At 36.6% G+C, this 18,183-nt stretch overlaps 1 protein-coding gene across 10 annotated transcripts in view; it reads right to left on the bottom strand.

The window, feature by feature from the left end:
- Positions 1 to 311: 311 nt before the first annotated feature.
- Positions 312 to 18,183, bottom strand: part of LOC134851708 (uncharacterized) — a 37,795-nt gene continuing 19,923 nt past the window's right edge. For all 10 annotated transcript variants that reach the window (XM_063867922.1, XM_063867921.1, XM_063867919.1 and 7 more), the window contains 2 exons: positions 6,350 to 6,612; positions 312 to 1,144 (listed from right to left, as the gene is read on the bottom strand). In XM_063867922.1, the coding sequence (XP_063723992.1) occupies positions 819 to 1,144; positions 6,350 to 6,612 (589 nt within the window). In that variant the 3' untranslated portion in view covers positions 312 to 818. The remainder of the gene's footprint in view (positions 1,145 to 6,349; positions 6,613 to 18,183) is intronic.

The following is an 18,183-nucleotide window of genomic DNA, read 5'->3' on the forward strand; positions in this document are numbered from 1 at the left end:
TGTCCAAAGTTTTTAGTTTTTAAAAGTTTTCTTTTCTTAAAAACTATTCGGTATGGGTTAAGTGGCAGTCGGAACATTCAGGGTTTTGCCTTGTATACGATCAATCTCGTTAAGATATTACGCGTGGTTTGTGCTGAAACATTGAAAATAATTAAACGCTCAAAAATGTTTTACTGTTGAAACGGCCGTTACTATGACACGTTTTGAGAAGTTGATGGTTCATAAAATATAAAAAACAAAAATCTTCACAAATATCAATTTTTACACGTTTTTTACACGAGAGGAATACTGCGCGTGAATCAGTGTTCCCCGCTCAATCTACTGTTACGAATTGTAGCTTGTTTAGAATTGTCGCCTGTTAAGAATTGTCGCCTGTTAAGAATTGTAGCCTGTTACGAATTGTCGCCTCACGCACACGAGCATCAATATTATGGTGCAAAATTTGGTTTACAAGGTTAGTTATGAACGCTAAATTTGTTTGTAATGACGTAATTAGTCAGCATGCCAATTTTTAACAATCGGAAAATGTGAACAGAAAATTATATTTTTCGCTGGTGGGGGGGGGGGGCTTGGGGAGAAAGAACAGCTTTAATTATCCAATTAAAATTGGGTGTGGGGAGAATTTTTTTTAAAAAACGAAAACTTTAAACTTTTTTCGACATTGTGTTTAGACATATTACTAAAATTTGATACATCATTTTCTTTCAAACACAGTACAGGACATGCGGAACATTCAGGGCCTTGCCCTGATGCGAGCAGTATATTGTTATTATACAAAGTAATTTGAGTTCTATCTGTAATAAGAGTTCTGGGCATGATCAAATTAGAAAATAAAAGAAAACGAGCGGAATCAGCGTCATCGCAATAGTGGAGAATGAAATGATTTCAGCTCCACTTTGCATTTCCGATGAAGGGTTTCCGTCGACCCCTTCCCAGCTGTTACCAATGGGTCTGTCAGATTTGTAGACCAATTCTATATCCCCGTCATGTACATAGCAGTACAGCTGGTCTTGCATTACCTCCACGTCTATTTTCTGCTCGGCTTCCGCTCCACATGAAACTGGGAACTTCCAGTAGTGTAAGTAGTTTTCGTCTTTCTCTGCCAGGGAGAAGTCAACTCTAAGGCCAGGTTCAGGGCACAGAGCTAAAAGCAAACAGTCGATTGAAGAATATAGAGACTTTGGCAAAAAGATACCTCGTTGAAAAATAAATGGATCACTCAAAAATCCCCTGTAAAGATAGTAATACAGGTACAAAAGAGGCATACGCTTATGCAATTAGCTTAGTGGTTAGGCTTTCAGTTTCTGATCGTGATATTTTTATTCGATCCCCTCCCATGGAAATGACAGTGAGTGAGGATGAGCTCTCAGTTGACCTCTAGCTTCAGGTCTACCACATCATGACCGATTTCGGCTGCAACTGTGGTACAACGAAAAAAACTTCTGACGCATAAAAAAACGGCTTTGAGTAGTGAAAAAAAACGAGATTAGTTCAATAAAATAACGCAGCCTGGAATGTGGAAAAAAAATAGAAACTGGCTGGATCGACAGGCTGGATTTAGCCTTTATAGATCCTCTGCGAATCGCAGAAACCACAATTATTTCTATACGATTAACCAATGCGATTTAGTTCATTACAAGGGCACTTATTGTTTATTAGGTGTCTTAGTGGGGAAATGTAGTTAGAAGAGAAGAATAATTAAATTGATCATAATCGACCAACCAAGGAAGGTAATTTTGCACACTTGCAAGATGTAGCCGCGTTCTCTCAAGAAATTGTAAAGTATTTTTTTAATAAAGAAAAGCAACTACCGATTGTTTTATGACTCAAACCACAGTCACATCGTAAATTAATCGAATGTTTCAAAGAGCGCTCTATTCTTATACCATTCAGTATATGTTTTGATAGAGATCAGAGCCTGAATTATAGTCCTAATTATTGATTTTGCTAGCAACAAACTTTAACTTTATTGGTCTTCCGAACATAAATTAGAAGATTTAGAAAGTGACTCGTCGGATAACAGACAAAACAAACAAAAGGCAACTTTGTTTTTGAAACTATGTTTTTGAAACGTTATTGCAGCACGGATCAGATTTGATGTTCAAAATCTAACATAAAGTGTTAGCAATATGTCCAATCGAAGCCTTGGACTACGGCTTAATTGGTTTCAAAAAGTATATTCACATTTAATACCCAAAGACAAGCCGATTAAACTTGATAAATTCTTAGTGGACCGCATCAAAAAATTTGAGTTATAAAAATGTGGAAAAATGTGGGAAAGATCGATGCAGAATTTTACTGCAGCCTCCTTAGGAGCTATTAAAAGTAATTTTTTTTTTGAAAACGGCGCTATTAAAAGTGAATTTGTAGTAAGAAGTTTTCGTTTTTCTCTGCCAGGGAGAAGTCAACTCTAAGGCCAGGTTCAGGGCACAGAGCTAAAAGCAAACAGTCGATTGAAGAAGATAGAGACTTCGACAAAAAGATACCTCGTTGGAAAATAAATGGACCACTCAAATATCCCCTTTAAAGATAGTAATACAGGTACAAAAGAGACATAAGCTTATCCCATTCGATCCCCTCCCATGGAAATGATAGTGAGTGAGGATGAGCTCTCAGTTGACCTCTAGACCTAATTTTTCAACCAAATCGAATGAGCTTTGAACCAATTCGTGCTTTTAACTGGATAACACGAATTTAATTGGCCGACAGAAACTTTTTTATTACGTGTCGAGAAAAAGTTTGGAAAGTATTAAATCAAAACATTTTTTTCTTCATTTTTTTGGATGATCATTGCTTCAAGGAAAACAAGTTGTTTTGGTTGGTGCTCTAACTTGTATCTAAACAACAAATTTGATCCCTGCAACAGCTGATTATGTCCTTAATTGTAGGGGCGAGGCAGTACCTGCAGTTTTCCATTTCATCAATTTCATTCTGATATTTTTTGACTTCTTTAAGTTTTGAACTCTTGACTTCTTGTTTATGAGATTTGTGCACTATTAATTCTGCTATAGGAGCTTACAAGATTAGCAATCAATCTTTTGAAATGTTTAACTCGACATGAAAATTGCATTGAAGAAGTTTTGCCGCTTTCATTTTTTCATGCATGCTTTGAACTCATTTTGGTTCAGCACATGTTTTAATGATTCCGCATTTTGTTTCAAGCTTAATTGTTCAACAAAAATATCTTTCATCTTTATGCCGACATTATGTTCTACGAGGATATCAAAGAATCTGGGGCAAGTTTCCTTTGTTTATTATCTGGGACAAAATGGCATTGGACAAGTTGTCATCTGGGGCAAGTTGGAATCGGACAAGTTGAGCTGGCACAAATTGACATGCAACCTTTTCTTTAAACACGATAGGAAAAGCCGGCTTAAAAGCAAATTTGGACATTTTCTGTTGACTCTGAGACTTGTTTTCAGTTTTGTTGAGGCAGAATTTGATTTTCCAAGTTGATTTGCCCATGATCTCATATCTGGCGCATGAATTCATGAGTTGAACTAGTTTCACGTGCTTATAATTTTATAAACATGCCTCAAGTACCCTATAGATTTGTAAAAGATTGTTCAACTGATTCATTTTGACTCCGACTATTTTGGGTTGGGGTGGTTTTTCTACAGTCAAAAACTATAGCTGTATAGAGCTCAAATTTGAAAAGTTGTTTTACCTGTGATAATTTTTTAAAATTATGGATGTTTAAGGATTGCCAATTCGGCAAATTGGGGACAATTAACGCGCGATATATTTCGTGCTTTTAACGCGTAAGCTGAGATTCAATCCCTCTCGGAAATCTTTCCAAATTGGATTGAGATATGCTATTGGTTCTATTTAACACTTTGGTATAGACGAAATATAATACCTTGAATTTAACGTAGTGGCTGAGAGGGCTTGCTTTAAAAAAAATTATTTTTTTCATAAAATTTTTTCTCTATTGTGAAAATTTCATCAACTATTTTAATTCAAACCACTTCATAGAAATTAAAATGCAGTTTGATAATTCAGGTTCTTGTGGGAAAGAGTGAAGCAAGATTTTACTGCAGCCTCCTTATGGTCGCACCGTTTCAACCCACGTTCACTGCTTCAACTCACCTTCCAACACGACTACGTTCCGGGTCATTTCTACGGATTTAGTTTTTTTAGCATGCCGGTTTTTGGACTTGGTGAATACCGACTGCTTGCTCAGATGGAATTATCAGCGCCTTTAATTGTACTATGAGTGTGAATCATTAATACTTGTCGCCAATGCGTGAAACAAATGTCTTTTTTTTAATAACCAGCCTGAGGCCTAAACCGGAGGTTAATTATTTAAGGTTAATTAAGATATGGCTATCTAACAAAAGCTCAACTTGTAAATAGCAGCGCACGTGCGATTTGAACCCTCAATTATATGATTCCTGGGCACCATCACTACCGATGCGCCACAACGCCACAAAATCTCTGCTACGTCTCGGATCCGATCTGCGATCTAAAGATTATGACTCTCACGTACTAACCACTCAGCCAGGGACGCTAGTAAAGCCTAGCTTAAGCGTTTTTATACGCCTGTTGGTCAATTATGTGTCAATTTGTCAAAAATAATAAGCTATAAACACCTCATTTTCACTTTTGATGTTAAAAAATCATGCTAAAAGGCTCAAAATAAACATTTCAGATCCTTGAAATGAAAAAGATCATTTATTTTCAATCTGGTTTGCTAAAATTAGCGACTCAAAATCAAGAAAAAAGTGTAGGCATATCGGTCACTTCTCAAGTTGATTAAAATCTTAGCAAGTTTTTATAGTGCTTATTTTAAAATCCCAAAATGAAAATCAGTCCCATAGGTCTCATATTAAAAATGCTGTTGCTTACGTCCCAAATCTTTTCAATTGGTCAAAGACTATTTTAGTCGACTCTCGATTTAAAATAGGCTGTGGGTCTAAATTTCTTTTAGAGTCCGACGCTTTGTTAGCAAGCTATCAACTCATTGGTACGACTGCCGAGGTCACTATTCTACCGCTTGCTATTATGCTGCTTGCGCAATAAACAATTAACGCATCTATTGGTAGGCTTAAATTTCAACTATACAAAATTTTAAAAAAAAATTCAGCAAATGTTTTTCGTTTTGGCCCTATGAACAATTGGAGCTATGGGATTTCTCCTTTTTAACAACCTTTCTCTACAAAATATGCATCCCAAAAACGTCAGTAAATAAATTGTATCTTAACTTTTGCGGTTCCTCGCTATTTAACTAATTTTTTAATGTGCCAAAAATAACGATGTTTGTTCCAATTTTGCTTCTGAAGGTTGTTTAAAATATGTCAGCAAAATTCGAAGGTACGAGGTTTATTGACCTGACTTTCGTAATGAAAGTAACGGAATGTTTGTGCTCGGGGTGGGTTTTTTCTTCTGACAAATTTCGACTTTTTAACCAGCCAGTTTCGACCGATCTTTTCTATATCATTCAAAAGGTATTGTTGTATTGGGCTTAAATTTGAAAAGATAATTTACTAGTGATCATTTTTTGTAAAGTTATGGGGGATTAAAGATTGCCATTTTTGCCAACTCGGGACAATTAACGCGCGATATTTTTCGCGCTATTAACACGTAAGCGGAGATTTAATCCATATTACAAATCGTTCCAAATTGGTTCAAGGAAGCTTATATGCCATAATTTATTTGTTAATAGGAGCAAGATTTACCACTTTATATATAATGAGGCGTGTGGGCGGATATTTTTTGTTTTTTAATTTTAGTTTAATTTTATTACATTTAAATTTTTCATGTTATTATTACTGCTCCATAGACCTTAAAAGGCAGTCGGAACATTCATGGCTTCACCATGATACGAGCAGTCTTGTTCCAATTTTGCTTCTGAAGGCTGTTTTAAAATAAGTCAGCATTGGCTACCATATTCAAAATATGGTAGTCAATGCTGTTTTTTTTCCTAACAAAAAATTAACTATTCTGTTCTTCATTTTGGGCTGTGAAGCAAAAATGTACCTTCGAGCTCACCGTCATAATTTCCTAATCTACGACTATAGAAGGCAGATCTAGGTCTTTTGTCGAGGCGGGAATAAGAAAAGATTTTAGAAAAAAGGTTTGATGAATTAGTGGGCTAAAATGCTGTTTTGGGCGGTTGAATATGATGTTAACTATTTAATCCCCCCTCCCAATGCAAACGGCGGAAATTTGAGTAGACAAAGTTTTGACCTAAAAGTTGCATTTTTGACCAAAACAATTTTAAGTTACAAAATAAGGAAGGAGTTGAAAATTGAAAAGTAGGCCGACTCATTTTACTTATGGAGCCAATACATTTCCTGCATTTTTTCCGGTTTCAATCAAAATTTGAAGAAAAAAAAACAACACTTACATGCAGGTATGTCATCCTTAATTGCCTCGAAAATGGGCTGGATGTATTTTTTCTTCTGTTCCAGTTCTTCCGGGGAATATTCATTTGAGGGAAACCCCTTAGCCCCCACAATTCCAAAATCTACCAGTTTCTCGGACCACTTGACGTATTTCTCTTCGTCCGAAGAGACTTGAACCTCAATGTGTTCGTAGCCTCTGTTTGCTGCTTTGGCACAGTAGAAACTGTAGATCTGTCTAGTTGGGTTCTGTAGGTTTTCGTAGTGCCTGAAATGAAAATAGTGTTCATAATTTGTTACAAGGATGAACAAACTTCAGAGTTCATTGTCATTAGAGGCAGGAGTGGTTTGAAAGAAGACTATAACAACTTTATGCTTCACAAAAATACTTGTAAAAAGAATGATAAAATTGCATAAAATGATTGATAAGCATTTTTACATTACAATGAAACTTTATGATGAGCATTTTTTCAAAACTCTCGAGTTAAATTACAAGCTTTTTGTCATGGTATTAATCACAAACATTGTATGAAGCTAGGATGACAAATTTCCTTTAGTATGAAATTGTATGGTAAGCGTTTGTTCCATACAACAAAAATTTTGTGAGTTGTACTTTGAAATCCGAAAACACAAAAACACAGATTTTTCCTATATAAGAAGGCCAGCGTTTAAGTGACAATTAGCGCACTAATAAATTGCTTTGATGATTTTTTTAAGCAAACACTGCTCCATAGGACTAAGAAAGCTTCGCTTTGATACGAGGAGTCTTGTTGTTCTTTGGGTTCATTCTTGACGGCGTTGTCTTTCCTTTCAATTGTAAAAATTCCTAATTGAAGTCTTGTTCAATGGAAAAGGATCTCAAAATTTTCAAAAACCTTCATTTTCTTATTTGGTACGCTGAAGTGTTTGCGCAACAGGGTGGGGGGGGGGGGGGAGGATTTGACCCCTCACCAACCAAAGTGTCCCTCCTTTGGTTTAATTTGTTTTTTATATTCATTTTTAGACCAACCAGCACTAAAATTTTTCGAAAGGGCCAACGGCGCCAATGCATACTAATTTTGAAGAACGCGCGCCAAAAAAAAACGACTTTTTGTCAAAGTTTTCCAAAACATGCTCAAAACGGCATTTTTGACCTTTTATTAAAAGAAAAATTGCCTGCCGCGCAACATTTTTTGGTCAAAGCAGGGTCCTTATAGTGTTCTGGGAGCGCTCGGAAAATATCAAATTGGTCGATCTAAAAACCATTTTGAAAATCCACCCTTCGCTCCTCAAGAAAATCCTAGATCCATCCCTGCTGCGCACAAAGTTGTTTTTTTTTCTAGTTTGTGCTGGAATTGCTGTTTTGCTTTTAGCTTACGGTTTTTGAACGTGGGTTACTTTTTTTGTCGGATTGTCTTTTTGAGCGCTATAGGTGTTGTATCATCAATGACTTTCAATTAAAACAACGTAGGTTTGTCCCCAGGAAATGTAGACCGTTGATATCAAATTTGGTTATTGTTTATCACTTTCCTCAAACACCTGAGGAAAGTGTCGACCTTTTTTTGTGGACCTTTTTTTTAGGTCGACCAAATTGATTTTCTGAGGTCTTTCAAATCACTATAAAGACCCTAATTTGGCCAAATTTTCTGCGACGCAGGCAAGTTTTAGAAAAAAGGCCAAAAACGGCGTTTTTCAGCACTTTTTAAAAAATTTCGACTAAAAAAATTGCGTTTTTTTGGCGCGCGCTTCACTTCAAATTAAAGTATATTGGCGCCCTAGGTGCCTTTAGAAACTTTTTTGGGTTGGTCCGCCTAAAATGGTTGTCATAAAATGATACCAAAGGGAGACCCTTTAAATTCGCCACTGATTTGTATACAGCAAAAAAGTTTTCTACTTGCTAGAAAAAATTCTAATTGGTCTGTTCAGATGTTGTGAAAAGCGGCGTGTTTTATTTTATAGATTGAGATTTATCTTAGCATATGAAAAATGCTCGTATATCAGGGCAAAGCCTTGAATTTTTCAACTGCCCAAAACTGGTCTCGAATAGTTTTGTACAATCTTTTTTTGATAAACTATAATTTTTGTACTGCCAGTATCAAATACAAGTGTTAATTAACAGTTGAGTAGAATTAATATGACCAATTATAGTTGGCCTCAATTCAACTCGATGCGGTTACGAGTGCGGATGATTTGTCATGCATAAAAAATTCGCGTTTTGAAAGTATCAAATAATGTTCGAGCAGCGATGTCATCTGAATATTATTCTACAGGGTAAATTAGAAACGGTTTTTCTCTAAATCTTCTCGCATTTTAGAAATATTTGCCGTATTGAAGTAAAAACTTTTGCAGATAGCAGCAAAAATTTGCCTAACTCTGATGATGTATTTCATTCAGTTGGATTGTTTTTTGTTCACGCGTGTTTTGCTGTTTATTGACTTTTCACTGAACTTTGTGCTGCACAAGAGACTATAGTATTGATTTACAAAAACCGGCTAAAATGAAGTAAAACAGAACTTTCAAACTTGTTTCCTCAAAATTTATTGAGTTTGGCCGAAAACTGATCAGGAAAAAATAGCTTGAAAGGAGGTATCAGAGTCAATTGTAGTTATTCTTAGATCAAATGGCCCTTTTTACTTCTTTAATTTTGAATCACAAAAATTGACCCTTTTTAAGCAAACTCCAAACAATTTTTGTCTACATCATTTTCTGGCCGAACACAACTGAAATTGAGAAAAATGAGTTAAAAAATTCTGTTTTAATTCATTTTATTTATTTTCATTTAGAAATTACTACAATAAAAACTTGCTCAGCACAAAATTCAATGAAAATTCAATAAACCGCAAAAACATGCGTGAACAAAAAATAATCCAACTACTTTGCATTATACCATCAGATTTTGGCAATTTTTTGCTGCCAACTGCAAAAAAATCTTCTCAGTACCCAACATATTTGTAAAATGACAAAGGAATTATAAAAAATACATTTTGAAAACACCCTGTAGTGCAGGCATAAACATTTGCCAATCCAAGCAGTTCCTTATCCATACCCATAGGGTCTCAGCTTTTGTGAAATTAAGCTGCATTAAAAAAAACCAACCCCAAGCATATATATTCCTCACTTTTCACTTGCTGGAGCCTACACTACCTTATAGACACAAAACATGAAGTTTAGCTGGCAATTTGTTTTGTAAAAAACTTATTTGAGCACAGAAGCAAGTAGGGAACAAAAAAATTCATTTTTAACAAAGTTTTTAAAAAGTTTCTATGAAAAATGCCTGATACAATTTTCATATAAAAAAATGAATGATTAAATTTTTTTGAAAAAACAGTTTTTGGCATTGAAATTTCTCTCATGTAACAAAAAAAGCTTTAATGTTATGTGAGTTTTAAATTAAATTAGGTTAATTTCGATTGAAAAAGTGTTTCTGATACAATTTTTTGCCATGGTAATTGTATGATAAACTTTTCTCACATAGATTCTTGCATAAAATTGTATAAGTTTTCTTGCATGGACGTCAACCCAGGCAGATAATCGACAGCCCCTTGTTGGCCGATTTTAGTCCAATTTCCAAAAAAATCATACATCAATTGCAGGTTTTCCCAAATTCTTCATGAATGCTTTCCAAAATTTTCTTTTGCAGTCGATACTTTCATGAAGTTAATTTCTAAAAACTCTGTATCAACAATAGATACTGTTTTACTAATGTGTTTTTGAATTTTTTTATCAGACCGGTTTTTTGGGTTTTTTTTATGTTTTAGCCAAAATAAAAAAAAAAACCCAAGTCAAATAAAAAAGTTGTTCCAACTTTTGAAGAAATATTTTTGCTTAGGTGGTTTTTTTCCCTAGATCAAATTCGATTTTTTTAACGAGCCATTTTGCACATCATTCAGAAGGTATTCATGATCTGTTCTGAATGATCTGTTCATTTGTCTTGAGCTCTTATTTAAAAAAATACTTCACTTGTGATAACTTTCGCAAAGTTATGGGGGATTAAAGATTGCCCTTTTTGCCGACTTGGGACAATTAACGCGCAATATCCCGGGTTGACGATAACGCTTATCCTAAAATTCCATATGAAAGAAAAAATACTTTTCATAAAATTTTTTACAATTCCATAGAATAAAAAACATTGTATGAAAATCACTTGATAAGCTTTTTTCAATACAACGGAATTATACGATACGCTATTTTTCCATACTAAAGGATTTGTTTGAAAAGCATTTTTTCCTTTTTATTTTTATGTGTTTCGCTTTTGTGATTTGCCCTGAACACGAATACCAAAAGTTTTCTCAAAAGAAAAAGCCAACAGGTTATACGGCATTGAATTGCAGATATAACAACTTATTGCTGGATGCCAAGTCAAATAAAAATTGAATTCACTCAAAATTATAACAGAACAGCAACTTTTTGTATATGGCTACGATGGCTTCAAAAAGCTCAGACGCTGAAACTCATGGCCTGTTTTTCGGTTATTTTTAGGTTATATCTGAAAAGTACCAATTCTGCCATCACAAAGAACCTTCAGTGTGACTCTTAATTTTTTTATGTTTTTTGTTTAAAGACAGTACTGCGTTGACTAAGTTAAAAGCAAAAATTTGAAACTTTGCATGCAAAAAAGCCGTAAGACTGGTGTAGCGACTAAAATGAGAACAGAAAAAATTCCTCAAATTTGAAGTTTTTGCATTGAAAAAAAGCTCATCATACAATTTTCACAAAAGCAAATTGTATGATAAGCATTTATTTCCATAAAACCCATGCATGGAATTGTATGGACAAGCATTTTTGTTGTATGGGGGTCATCCCCGGATTTTTGTCCTATTAACGCGTAAGCGGAGGTTCAATCTGTGTTAGAAATTGTTCCAAATTTAGCTGAGGCAAGTTCTTTAGTCTTTTCAATACTTTCCTGCATGCGAAAGTAATCATTTTGTTCTTTTTATAGCGCGCGAAAGGATGATTTTCGACGAAAAAAATCTCGAAAAAATTGCTTTTTTGAATTCTTCGTTATTTTTTAAAGCAAACACTCTTGCATAGACTTAAAAAAGCAGTCGGAACTTTCAAGGCTTCGCCTTGATACGAGCAGTTTTGGTGGCTGCTTGTGTTAACATGAGTTTGGCAGTTTAGATCGAGTGTAAGTGTAATTATCAGATGTTGATGTCCGATAAAAATAAAGTAGATCGGTTTCATTAAGAAAATCAGATTGGTACACGGTTGAGTTCTTTTAGTTTTCTAGTAGTTTTGAACCACACATATCAACGAGATCAGGCCTGAAATTTCAATCAGAAGTTTCCAAAAGCCTGAACAGTTATAAAAACGCATGATGTAAGCTTAAAAACTCTAAGTATCAATTAAAGCAACTGTTCAGCTTTCGTGAAAAAGAAACCAAAAACATCGGTTATTATCATTATGATTATTGAAAGGAACTTATAAAACGATGGTTATAAAGGGGTTTCCCCCGGATACCTTTTTACAGAAAAACGCCAACCGTTCTTAGTAAAGTCACAAGCTAGCTTCCAGGAGCACGAAATTTTCTCATTGTATTTTTCACTAAAGAAGCACCAGAGAAAACTAATAAATCTTCCTTTAAGACCAATGGGATTAAAGAAATCTATCGCTGCAGGAAGTTTGTTCGCCAGTTGCGGTGCACGACACCAGAAGTTGGTATCTTCTTTTGATAGACGAGAACGCTCAACATTGAATTCAAGTTTATTTTGTCTGAAGTTCATTCTGTATACCAGATGTGCCGAAGAATCAAAATCAAAGCAACCAGCAATAAGTTTTGACAGCATGAGCAAATCCATGAGTTGCAAACAAAGCGAAACAGGGAGAAGGTTGAGAAATAATAGACGCTCCTTGTAATTTTTACGATGTGGGAGAATCCACCTCGTTACTCGCTTCTGAACTGCTTCGAGATTTCTCACTGACCGGACCAAGGCATGCCAGCAACAACTCGCATACATCATAATGGGCAGCACCATTGTTTTGTATAGATTGAAGTTGCTTTTCACGGAAATGTGAGGGGAATTTCTTTTCATCATGAAGAACACTTTATTTGCTTTACTGCACTTTTCTTCATTATGAGTATCCCAGTTCAAATAGTGCAAAAACGATTAGGGCACCTACAAATTGGCAGTCTTTCAGACTCGACGAGCGCGAGAATTCATCGCCACACATTTATCAACATTAAATTTTATCATGTTTAGTTGCGACCAATTGCAAATGTAGGAAAGATCTGTTTCTATCAGCACCTTGTTTGTATTTACACAAAGAAACTTAGCATCATCAGCACAAAGGTATGGCCCGAAGCACTGTAAAGAATCAGGCAAATTGTTGATAAAAATTAAAAACAAGAGGGGTCCTAACAAGGAGCCTTGCGGCACGCCACTGGCCCCAGGTAAGGAACCAGAAAACATCCCTCGTACTCGAACTTTTTGCGTTCTGTTGGATAGGTAGCTCTTTAGAAGCTTGAGCAGTTTGCCTCGTACTCCAAAACTGTGCAGTTTAGCAATAAGAATCTGATGATCAACATTATCGAACGCGTTCTCAAAATCTGTATAGATCACGTTAACGTTGTGGCGACGATTCAGGTTTGAATAAACTGTGTCGATAAACTCCAGGAGCTTGGTGATACAAGATCTTATTTTCTGAATCCATACTGCGATGGATGCAGATGATGCCAAACTTGATCATAAAGTGCAACAAAAATACATCTCTCAAGAACTTTTGATGCGATTGGTAGAATTGAGATTTGTCTGTAGTTTTTCACTTCCATTTTTGAACCTTTCTTGTGCACTGGGGTGACTACAGTTTCTTTCCAGGTATCAGGATATATGCCAGCATGCTTGATTTTGTAAAAGAGAGTTTTCAGGGACTTAGCGACATCATTAGAGGTATGCTTGAATATTCTTGCAGGAATATTATCAGGTCCGGTTGATTTGTCACATCAAGATCAACAAGAACTGTGACCAAGAAATCTTCGTCAATAGCAAAATCATTGATGATGACGTCAGTTTTAACGAGAAACGTTTGAATAGAACCACTGGCTTGGTTGAAAACTGTGGCAAAAAAAGAATTGAAAAGCTCAGCTTGTTCCGCAGAATGTGTTGCAGTGTCACTCAAGTACTTGATACTGGAAGGAAAACTATTGCTCCGTAAAGAGTTATAATATTTGAAAAGTTTGTCAGGGGCTCTGCTGTCTGCGAGAGCTTCTTCATAGTTGACTCGATCTTCGATTATTGCAGCGTCGCATTCTCTTTTCAGTCTCAATGTCTTGCAGTGCAGGGTGCGGTGCCCTTTTGCTGATAAGCAGTCTCCAGTCGCTTTATCAGATTTGAAGTTGTTGGAGTGATCCAAGGAGCAAGACTGGATCTATGAGTTGTTCGCCTTGGAACGCACTTGGTCAGAAGAGTGTCTACCCACTCGTACCATTGCTTCACCAACATGTTCATATCCGACCAGCACTAGGGAGAAAAAGGCGAGACATACATCAACTAAATCAAAAGTTCGTAGTTGCCAGAGCAAAAACTGTGCATGGAAGTTTTTGCATCATGAACTTTGATACGTCTATACTGCGGAAGAAAATCCAAGTCCAGAGTTTCAATGACAGGGTATGTGATAATGACGCGGGAACTTGAGGGAAGAAGAGATCGAGAGTGTTTCTCTTGCGTGTTGAGCTTCTGACTTGTTGTACCAAGTCAATACCTTCTGTCATCAGCAAGAACTGTTCTGAGTAGAAGTCATCTGATAAGCATGTAGACCAATTGATTAATGGTAAATTAAAATCTCCACAAAACAACAGTTCATCAAAGCTGTACGATTCTTTCAGAGATCTAATTCGACTGAATACACTGGTCCATTGCTCTAGAGAGACTCTGTAATCACTGTTAGCCGGTGGATTATAGCAGCAAACAATCAACAGCTTGCAGCCATTTACTACGGCGGTACATGAAACCAGGAAATCTTCATCAGTAACACTCAGACTTTCTGCGAGAGCGTCCCGCCTCACTCCAATCAGAACAGCACCATGTCGAGAGATATGATCTGCACTAGCACGCACTGACCGAAACAACTCATAACTGGGCAGGAATAATTGACTGTCATCGACTTGCTCGGTAAGCCATGTTTCTGTCAGACAAATTAAAATTAAATTGCTCTTTGCAACAAAGTTGGCGAATGTCACGCGCATTTGTTGATTCAGGAGGCTTCTCACATTATATAACAGACATTTTATCACTGACGAGACTGGAAGCGATTTTTGCGGTAGTCAATTTTCCATATCAGCATCAATAACTGTTACCCAATGTCCTTGGTCTGTTTTTCTCAGAAGCTCATTGTCCTTCAACCGAAGGGCGTTTCTTGGAACACCAGAGCTGATGAAATCTTTTCTGAGTTTCAACAGTTCGCATTCACGTCTGTACTCGACAGTGGACAGATCACGGGAAACATACACATTTTTATACAACTCAGAAATATTCAGTTTCACTAGAGAAGATAAAATGACCCGTTTGTCAATTTGCGACCTGAGAATTACTAGAAGCGTTCGCAGCGGTCTGTTGATATCGTTGTTCCACATACCGAGTCTGTAGGCATCGTCGATCACTGGGTCTCTGCCAGTCAAAAAGTTCGAAGTTTTTTCACGCCAGCAAGATCTTCTTGGAATCTGAGGCCTTTCTCTTTGTTTTTGCTCTCTGGAATACCTCTTACGCGCAGAGCGAAAGGATTTGCGTCTCTTTCAGTTTTCACAATTTCAGGCGCTTCAACGGCGGCTGCAGGCGCAGGCGTATTGAGCAATGTCTTTTCAACATTTCAGACTGAGCTCAAAACCTTTCAATTTTTTCGGCTATTATATCAGTTTGTTCTTCGGGTTGAGCAGGTTTGTTGAGAAATAAGTCTCTCTCTCCTTCCTTGCGAGTTTGCATTTTTGTAGTTGATTTTCTTTTGCGTCGGTTGCAACATTTTATCTCTGTTGCGTTGGACTTGGAGATTATTGTCCAACCAGTCGCAGCCGTGTTTTGCAACATCCGCAGTTTTTTACGCGGCTATTATTTGCACCATTTCGGTCGGTGGTCGCGAGGGTTTTTTGAGTCACGCCATTTTCTCAATTAGTGCTGGTTGTGAATCGTGCCACTTTTTTTTTCGATTGCGCGGAGATTCGCTACAGTCTTATCTTAAGCGGTGGAGTAGAGTGCCAAATCCCGGGTTGATGTTCACATGCGGAAAACGCTAGTTATGTAATTTTACAATTGGAGCTCGTAAAAAGATTAAACGAAAACTGTATGACAATCATTTTTTTAAAAAAAATTGCGTTTTCATCTACATAAATATGATGCCCCAAATGTAATGAATGGATTTGGAGACAAAAAAAAAGAAAAGAAGAAATGATGACACTGTTTTTCGCTAGTCACAGGGGCGGATCTAGGATTTTCTCGAGGGGGGGGCGGATTTTCAAACAATTTTCGAAGTTTTGACGACCTTTTTTTTAGGTCAAACAAATTGATTTTTCGAGCTCTCCCAAAGCACGCTTTTTCCCTCTTTTGGCGAAATTTTCTGCGCCGCAGGCAAAATTTTGAAAAAACAGGCCAAAAAAGCGTTTTAGGCACTTTTTGGAAAATTTTGACCGAAAAATTGCGTTTGTTCGGCGCGCGCTCCCCCCTCAAAATTAGTATATATTGGCGCCTACGGCGCCTTTAGAAAAAGTTTAGGGTCGGTCGACCAAAAATGGATTTCTTAAAAAGTATCAAAGGGGGACCCTTTGGGTCGGCAGGGGGTCGAATTCCTGAGCCTTCGTACTAAGAAATTGTGTCACCAGCATTTTTTAAACTTCCAATATTAAAAGAAAAAAGACTTTGTTTTTAGACGCAAAAAAAATTAAGGCAGAGAAGAACAAATGTCATAAAAAAATTGCATGCAAAGTACAAATTTTTTGTTCATAAAGTAGTCCAGGCACAGTCTTTTCGAACAAAAATCAAAAGGTGTGTTTTGTGTGAATTCAGAACTTTTTTGTTTTTATTCTGTAAGATAAATTTTAGAAGTCAAAAAATAGGCCGCGATTTACTAACGCCAAAACTTTCCAAAAAGTAGCTTTTAGCCGCACACAAATCTTCAAATTTTTGATACAATTTTGTGTGAAAGAGAACATCAATACCCGCAAGGAGGTTGCATGGGTAATAATCGATTATAAAGGATTTTCATGGTCTGTCTCAGTAAAATTGCAAAATTATCGATGTTAACGGATTAATAATTGATAATAAAACAAACTAAGTATTTATCAATTTAATCCTTCATAATCGAACACAATGAACTATATTGGGTTAAAATGGATTATAATAGATGACTTATACTAAGTTTTTATGAGTAGGAGCCTAGATTTTCTAAAACCCTGCAAATATTCAAAACTAGAACGTTGCAATAGTTAAATTGGGTGCAATGGCTACTCGAAGGGAGATATGGAGGGGGTAGGGAGGTGAGTTAGGACTGGAGTGTATAACTCATAGAGTAATTTCGGATAGGGTACACCGTCTGCTCGTCACGCTATCTTATTTTCGGCCGGATAGATTCGTGCAACTTCTTAGTCTAATACCGATCCTAATCTTACTCTTATACTATCTAGTCTCAGGTTGTTTAACTAGTCTCTGCTAGGCTCAATAGATCTAGGGTATACTGGTTTATTGCGGCTGCTGAAGTGCTCGGGAGAGTCCAACTAATTTCTAAGTTAAATTTAAATCTCTCTGGTGCTGAAATTACAAGTAACTTCGGCACTTACAAATAAGTGGGTTGTTAGTTAGATGGATCATGATTGGTTAATATTAAATACTTTACATTGGTAAAACATTTAATTTATCCAATCATAATATATAGTTTAGATCAGGTTCCACCCATCCGGGTTTTACAGAGTTTTTTAGAACAGTTCTTCTGTAATTCAAGGGTGGATGATGGACGTTGGTATTTGGCGAACATCATTTTTCTTTTGTTTCCTTTTTGTTAAGGAAGTTCCAGGAAGCTGGAATTAGAGACATAAGACGTTGTGTTCTTCTTGTGACAACGACTGAGTCTCTGCGACAAAATCAATTCTGATTTCAGAATGGTTGGCTATGTCAGGTTTTTCTGTTCTTCGCGGAGAACTTCTTTTGTGTCTGATCTAGCTTGGGAATGGCGTGGAGATTGTGCGTGGAGGGGATGCCTGGTTACTCGGATCTGTACGTACACTTGGGTCATCGAGGTGGTCATTGGTCTGGTTCAATGAAGTCCTTTTCTGCGAGGTCAAGTCGTACTCTAAATCCTTTGAGTTGTGATTGTGAGCGGCATATCGATTGTAGTTGGTCATTCTCTCTCGAGTGTAGTGGGGTCGTCTTGTCTTTTGATGTTCGTCCTTGGTGTTGTATTCTGATCTATATATTGCATCATGTGATTTTACATTTTATAAAACTTTTATTAGTTTAATATTTTTTAATAATGATTTTAGTTAGTTGTTTTCACAAAAGCTTTTTTGTTTTAGTTCGGTTATTTTGAAGAGTTACTCACCCTTGAGTAGCTCTTATTAAAAATAAAGGTGTGGTCACAAAGCGTGGATGTAGCGCGGTGGGTTAGGCCGGCTATAGAGCATGCTCAGGACGTCCTTCCTGGTGGGTTAGGCCAGGTGTGGGAGTATGATTTCATGCGGTTTTTGTGAGGGGTCCTGTTATGTGACAACGTTTTATGTTGGGTTTGTTGTGGTCTTACTTATGTCTTGTTGGTTATGTACTTTTTCCAAAAAGCTAATTGTTTGTGGTATGGGTTTGTCTTTCGACTTTTTTGTGTTTTATTATTTCTTTCTAAGACTTTGTAATAGTCTTCAAAAGAATAAATTATCCAGTTTTAAACTGGG

Source organism: Symsagittifera roscoffensis, chromosome 7 (genome assembly GCF_963678635.1).
Source record: "Symsagittifera roscoffensis chromosome 7, txSymRosc1.1, whole genome shotgun sequence".
NCBI lineage: Eukaryota > Metazoa > Xenacoelomorpha > Acoela > Convolutidae > Symsagittifera > Symsagittifera roscoffensis.